At 36.7% G+C, this 7,556-nt stretch overlaps 1 protein-coding gene across 1 annotated transcript; it reads right to left on the bottom strand.

The window, feature by feature from the left end:
* Nucleotides 1-3,120: 3,120 nt before the first annotated feature.
* Nucleotides 3,121-4,652, bottom strand: LOC126891407 (uncharacterized). The gene is made up of 2 exons (XM_050660580.1): nucleotides 4,176-4,652; nucleotides 3,121-4,122 (listed from the first exon to the last, which is right to left on the bottom strand). The coding sequence occupies exons 1-2, from the start codon at nucleotides 4,650-4,652 to the stop codon at nucleotides 3,121-3,123; spliced, it is 1,479 nt and encodes a 492-aa protein (XP_050516537.1).
* Nucleotides 4,653-7,556: the final 2,904 nt, after the last annotated feature.

Genomic DNA, 7,556 nt, shown 5'->3' with positions numbered 1-7,556 from the left:
GTACTCATCAGTACAATATAATAAAACGATAAATTAGGACGTATTAATTAACACGTACAAATAATTAAATAAAGTATACTTCTATAACAAAACATAAAACAAAATTAAAATTAAATAAACAAATAAAGGTAGGACGCTTTCCACAATATGTCACATAATCATTAAGACATATTGCTATTTTCCATTATTTATTACATAAATAAATTAATTAATGTCAGTTTCCCACAAAATACATTTTCTTGCACCATTGAGATATAAACTTTACCTTGATATGTCCAGAAGTTTGTAAAACCAACAGCAGACCTCACTTTTAAGAACAACTCACGAGTTTTCTTACCTAACATTTCACTTATCACTACACCAGATCCTTTAAAGTTTTTCTTTTGACGGAAAGCTTTCTCCTTCAACCATTTGTTTACAAATGATATAACAATCGGTCTTGCCTTCTTAGCTTGAGGTAGTTTTTTGCCCAAACGATAACAGTGTTTTAACGGTCTAGTGGTCTAACAGTCTATGGTCTAACGGTCTAAGTGGTAAACGGTCTAGGTCATTTGCAGATATATTAATTTTTAATGTGTTTGAAAGTAATTTGGCGACGTCTATGAATGCACGCCAGTGGTGAATATAAAATTTTTAGTTTTGTGTCAAAAAATGCGCAATAAGTACCTCTTAAAGCCTACCAAATTTCATTTGCATATCTCAACCTGGAGCAATAAATAAATCATCAGTTTGTAAGAAAAAATTCAACATCCCGTATCTCGGAAACGAAGCATTTGCGGACATAGGTTTATCAAGCAAACGCTCATTATTTTTTCATGCAGAATTACCCCTTAGTGTTTGTCGCACTTATTTAGAAACACCCTGTATTGATGAAGAACATGGCTAGTTGTTAAAGTCACTAACTTTTTTATTATCCAACGTAAGTGAATGAATAAAAAAACATAATGTTAAGAAAACCTGGGGCTATAGTTGGGATTTAATTTCAATATTTTATAAAGGCTAGAATATTCCACAGGGTGTTGTGAACATTGAGAAAAAAACCCAGTTTGATTGGTACATCCGGTATACAATGAAAATTTAACTGCCTAGCAAAAATATTCTTACAGCGATATTGTTAGAGAATAAGGCTATAATATATTAAAAGAATCACTTAAATCGGACTACAGGTTTAGGAAATACGAGACATCAAAAATGAACAATTTTTTGAGGTGCCCGTGAGTGTATAAATTTTTGTCGGAATTATTATGGGATCGTGAATTATTAAAATTTGAGGGTTTTGTATTATTACTTCGATTTTAAGTATGTAATAAAATTTTCCCCCTTAGCTAAAGCTATTGCTTGTTCTATGGAATCAGGATTCTTTAATCGAGCTACTAGCTGAATGTGCCAATTAAGGCCATTTATGAAAGTTTTAAGACAAAGATCTTCGTATTGTTGGATTTTTAATAGTTTGGCATTTAATTGGTCATTAGACAAATTAATTTTAGAACAAAGGATGCTTCTAGCATCTTGGATTCTTAAACCAACATTTTAAGGATTATCGTTCGTTTTTGGCTTCACAGAAATTATATCTTGAACTAAGAAAGCAATCAATGGATCTCTGGTCAGAAAATGTTACTATGAGATAATCTTTAACTTTTGACAAAGAGTTCGTTTCTTGATGCAATAAGGTCTGCTGCTCTATCAGTTAATTTACTCAAGACAGTGTCACAAAGGCAAACATTCATATAGGATTATTTGCATCTCTGTTGCTTTGTTTATTTAAATTCACATGATCTTATGAATCTATTTTGTTGTTTTGGATTACCATCGAAATTAGGATATTATCTGCGTGGTATTTAGTCAATTGAAAGTGAGGTTGAGCCATTTCGTTAAAAGTTAAATTAATTAAATTTAAAAATATGCAATATATCACTAGATAAAAATATGAATTGGTAAAAAATAGCAAACAGTTACATGAATATTTTTATTTTCTATACACTTTAGAATATTTTTGTTCTTCCGTCTGCACCAATAGAAATCTGGAAGATGCTGGTTCCTTTTCCCTGGTCTTGGCTTCTTCATGGGTTATGGACAGTGCTTCTTCCTAGCCCTTTACAAGCTTAATTCTCAGATTTAATTGAATGATTATCTACTTATTTGATTAGTATATTCTTAATTTTGTTTGTTTTCTGACAATTTTTATGTATCTTCTTTCATTTTCCCCATATTTCATTAAAAATTCTCTGTTTTCTCTCTTCTTTTTCTTGTCTGGTACTACAACTATATATTTCTTCATTTTTTGCATATAATGACATTTCTACAGTGTACAAAATTCATCTTCATCTACACATTTCATATAACAATCATATATATATATATATATATATATATATATATATATATATATATATATATATATATATATATATCATTTATCATTTTATTTCATATAACATCATAATAATCACTTCATCACTTTCATATAACATCATAATACTAGCCACGAAACCTCTGCGTTTTACATAAATAAAAGTGGGTATAATTTCGTTGGATATATCAAATTCTTCTACATATTTCACGACCCCAATCCCTCGTTTTGAATACATTGTTTAATCATGAATAATCACAAGATTAAACGAACTTACCTAAGTGAAGTTTGATCGTGATTATAGGAAGGTCTCGTCGAAGTAAATAAATGTAGTACCTATGCGTAGCCCGGATTCACCACTAAATTTAAAGCAATTCAATTCCCCACTCTCCCGCGTATATACTCACCTCCTTCGTCCTAGCATTCATTAGTCATTTTAAAAGCTCCTGTCTCTTGTTGCAAATCCAAAAAAGGGGATAGCTAAATTTGGGTAGGGATGGGTTTTATTTACTTCGACGAGACCTTCCTATAATCAAAATCAAACTTCACTTAGGTAAGTTCGTTTAATCTTGTGATTATAGTCGGTCTCGTCTCGTAAATAAATGTCGTAGATCTTTAAAGAAATTTTGCAACAACCTCACTCAAACATTTATTATCCTGGTAGCAAAGGAAACAACATTGGAAACAAAATGTATAGTACACAGAAAGGCGACTAAACTTAAATACCCTACAAATAAGAAGAAAAATATGAAAATAATTATCCCTAACCATTAATCCGATGAAAAGACAGCTCTAGCAAATGAGCTCTCAGGCGCTAACGGTGTATTATAAAACGTAGCGAACGTTCTTGAGCGTTCCGACCAACCAGCAGCTAGTCTTATGGTATCGAAACTAATTCCCTTTCTAGCCGCTGCCGAAGTAGCCGCATGCCGGGTACTATGAGCAGAAAAGGTGTTAGTATCTATCCCACTAGATCTTAAGATATTTTTTAACCAACGCCCTATGGTCTGTCTTGTGGCCCTATGATAAGGTTTCTTAAAAGTTATGAATAAGTACTGGCAAGAACCTCTTAATTCTCGGGTTCTTTCCAAGTAAGCAACTAGCGTCCTAGCTACACAAATATTTATATCATTGTCAAAAAATGGAATAATTAACAAAGGCTGGGACTTATTATAACCGGAAGTCTTTAAGCGACTAGGGACCTTAATACAAATTTGTTTGTCCAAAACCTGAATATTCAGAATCTCAATATTATGTAAAGTCTGAATGCGCTGTCCCGTAGCTAAAGCCAATAATATGCAACACTTTAGCGAAAGTAACTCCAATGATATTGAGCTGGTCTCTAAGCTACGGACAAAATCTAAAACCTGCGCAGGATCCCAAGAGAACTCATACTTGGGGCGCGTAGGTCTAAGACCAAAAACACCCTTACAAAATCGTTTTAAGCGAAAATCCTGGGCCAATTCTGGGCCAGAAATTTGTGCGATAGCCGATCTATAGGTGTTTAAAAGGCTATAAGAGGCCCCGTTATTAAAAAGCTCGGCTAAAAATATTAAGACGTTCGCGACCTCCACAGTACAAGGATCCAGTTTCTTTGCCTGACAGAACTCCCACCAAGCCTTTAAACCAGACGCATACTGATTAATGGTTGCAGTTGTAACGGAGGCGACACATATATCCAAAGACTGGGCTGGTACTTTTTTCAACCTGAGCGCTTCCAGGACAACCTCCCGACCCAAAGGGAAAGGTCTTTGGATAGCGGGTGAGGAGTTCTGTTAAAAGAAATTAAGTCGTTAGATCTCTCGAAAATTAGAGGTGTTCTAACCAGTAGAGATAAAAACAGGGGATACCATGGCTGAGAGGGCCAGAAGGGTGCCACAACAATACCCTCCGCTTGATCACAAACAATTTTTTGCAAAACTTTAAGTACTAAAGAAAAAGGCGGAAAAGCATAAAATTCCAGTCCTTGCCAACATATGGTGAAGGCATCAACGGAGCATGCCTCTGGATCCCTCAACCAAGATACAAATCTTTTGCATTTTTTATTCAATCGACTAGCAAAAAGGTCAATGGTTGGAACACCAAAAGTTTCTACAATTTTATGAAAAGCATAATTAGACAAGCTCCACTCCGTTTCTATTTTAAGTTGTCGAGAGGCTACATCCGCTTCCACATTATCCACTGATGGAATGTACGTAGCACGAATATAAATGTTTTTCTGCTCGCACCACTGCCAAATTTCTCTGGCAAGAGCATTAAGGTTAGGATGTTGAATACTACCCATCCGATTAACATAGGCCATTGCCGTAGTGTTATCAACTCTGCACAATATATGGCAATCTTTTAAATGTCCCGCGTAACATTTTAAACCAAAAAATAATGCCAGCAATTCCAAGTAATTAATGTGGAAGTGAGCCTCAGCCTCCGACCAAAACCCATAGCTGCACTTGGGAGTCTTTTTGATATATACCCCATCCTGTCAAGGACGCATCCGAAAAAATTTCAAGACAAAACGAATCAACTCGAATGGAGTTTGTCGCCATAGGTAAGTGGTCAGTCCACCATCTTAAGTCAATAAAAATAGATTCGGGCAAGGTCATAATGGCGTTATAATTACCTCCTGATTTTCTAAGAGCTAAAAATTTTGCACGTTCTAAGATTTTAGTGTAAAGAAAACCATATTTAATGCCCGGACAAACAGCAACTAGTTTGCCGAGCAACTGAGAAAATTCCCGTATTTTACAAGATTTTTTCTTAGTAATCTTAAAAACACAGTCCATTAAATATTTTCGTTTCCTATCTGTAGGGCCCAACAACATAGAGAGAGAATTATATGTAAATCCCCAGTATGTGCAGCGCTGAGATGGTATTAAACAACATTTTTTATAATTAATCACAAATCCCAGGAATTCTAATAGCCCAACGGTTGCCTGAACAATTTTTAAACACTCATCAAATGAGTTGCCCAGCAGCCAGATATCGTCTAAATAAATTACCGAAGTATAGCCTCTCTCTCGCAAGAATGATACAAGAGGTCTAATTATTTTTGTAAATGCAAAAGGAGCGGAGCTTACACCAAAAGGCAAGGAATTATATTGTTATAAACAGCCCTCAAATAAGAACCTTAAATATTTCCTATGACCTTCTCTTATCGGGACAAGCAGGTATGCATCCTTAAGGTCCACCGTGGCCATATAGCAATTGGGCATAATTAAACTAGAGACAGTTTTCCTGTCCTCAATTTTTGAAGTGTTTAGTTTCCACAAACCTATTAAAATTTTTTAAGTTTAAAACAAGCCTATATGACCCATCGGTCTTTGGCACTAGAAAAATGTTTGACACAAATTGATTCTCACATGGAGATGCAGAACTAATTGCACCAGATAACAAAAGGTCATTTATAGAGTGTTTTATTACAAGCCTCTCCAAGGGAGACCATTTATGTTCAGCGCATACATAGGTTTGATTAGGCATACTTATAAGGGGAATGGAATAACCTTCCAGCCAAGATAAAACAACTTTATCCTTGGTAATATCTTTCCACCTATTTATAAAAAATTTTAAGCGACCTGCATATTTACTTGCCTCTAATGACGCCTGTCCTTTCTCATCTGCCACTGATCTGGTTTTTTCCGGAACTGGGTCCTTGGTCGCGGAGCTTGTCGAGGCTGCGGCGGTCCACTCCTGTAAGCTCCCCGATTTAACAACCTGAGTGGACGCGCAGAGTTTAAAGACTGATTCTTGATAAGCGGTTTTCTAACCCCCTTCTTGGATCTTAGCTGCTGGCTGGAAATGTCAATGGTCTTCTTGGCCTTAATTGCCTCCTCCAAATTACCACCAAAAAGCCATTCATCGGGAGGGGATTCCGAAAGCGTATCCCTTAAATCCTTGTTGATGTTTAACAACACCAGATCTCTACGAGATATAGTCTCCTGGTAATGAACGTCCGCCAGAATGCGACCTGCATCACTAAGAATACTTCACTTGAATATTCTCCTTATCTCTTTCCTCGCCGTTTTCATAAAGGCTAGATAAGACCTTGCCAATAGCTGTAATTCCGGCACCCACCTGGCTCTGTAAACTGGAAAGACGAGCATCCCTTCTCTCATTCGAGTCTGATAATGCTCCTTTAACATGAAGGTTAAGGTTAGGAGCCAAAACATTTTTACAGTTTTCCGGTGGAGCGTACTTAGCTATAACCTCCTTCCTTTTGTCCAAGTCCAAACCCTTCCTTAATATAACATTCCAGCGGCTGGCAATATCATTATGTAATGATGGCGCAAAAAGAATCGGAGTTTCACACTCATCGCCCAAAAGAGCCTGCAGCTGTTTGTTTGGGGGCTCTTGGAGATCCATACCACCAACTGGATGCAAATCGTTTTCTGAGATCATATGTACATCTGCAAAAGGAAGCAGTCGATAGCCATTTTCATATTTAAACCACAAGAGAATGCCCGAATATATAATGCTCTCGATATAATTTAAAATAATACAGCTTAGCAGCCTTACTGAATTTGTTCACTAAGGTAATAATATTGCAAATAAAATAAAAAGCAACCCTTGCCAGACTGCCATAAAACACAGTGTTTATACTACCCTAGCGTTAAAGGCAAGAAACAGCGTAAATATGCATAGCGCAGGTGATACGAACCCACTGCCCAAAATCACCACCCCATCCTAGGGCAAAATATTCTGCAATATAATAATCTCTGTAGTGATAAGAGCTCACTGCCTATATCACGGCCCCCTCACTAGGGCGGAATATTGCAAAATGAACCCTGTAGTGATAAGAACCCACTGTCTGTATCACGGCCCCATCACTAGGGCAAAAATAAAGCAAAATAAACTCTGTAGTGATAAGAACTCACTGTCTTTATCACGGCCCCATCACTAGGGCATAATCTTATAATATATCTTGTATACTGGTACGAATCACTCTGCATAGTACTGCTTTACATCTAACTCCTGCCTACCTCCCTAATTATTAGCGCGAGAGCATTATACAATATGTCAATAACTAAAAACGGTTATAAAGTTTAACTTACCGTCAACATCATCCACCAGATGTTTATTTACATTCGGTTGCGCCAAGTCCCCTCTCCCCCTTGACGGCGATCTACTAGAGGACGATGATGTCGGCAGCACCCGGCGACGATGACGTAAGCCCTTCATCCGTCTCACTCTTGCACGATCATCTCGGTGGTCG

The sequence above is a fragment of the Diabrotica virgifera genome, chromosome 9 (genome assembly GCF_917563875.1).
Source record: "Diabrotica virgifera virgifera chromosome 9, PGI_DIABVI_V3a".
Lineage (NCBI taxonomy): Eukaryota > Metazoa > Arthropoda > Insecta > Coleoptera > Chrysomelidae > Diabrotica > Diabrotica virgifera.
This window is presented reverse-complemented; position numbering and strand designations above follow the sequence as displayed.

Bases quoted from the DNA above. Each gene is read 5' to 3' on its own strand.
- LOC126891407 (XM_050660580.1), bottom strand. From the start codon at position 4,652: ATGGCCTATGTTAATCGGATGGGTAGTATTCAACATCCTAACCTTAAT. The intron at 4,123-4,175 runs GTTAGAACACCT...TTCTTTTAACAG, and splicing joins CCCTGTTTTTATCTCTACTG to AACTCCTCACCCGCTATCCA.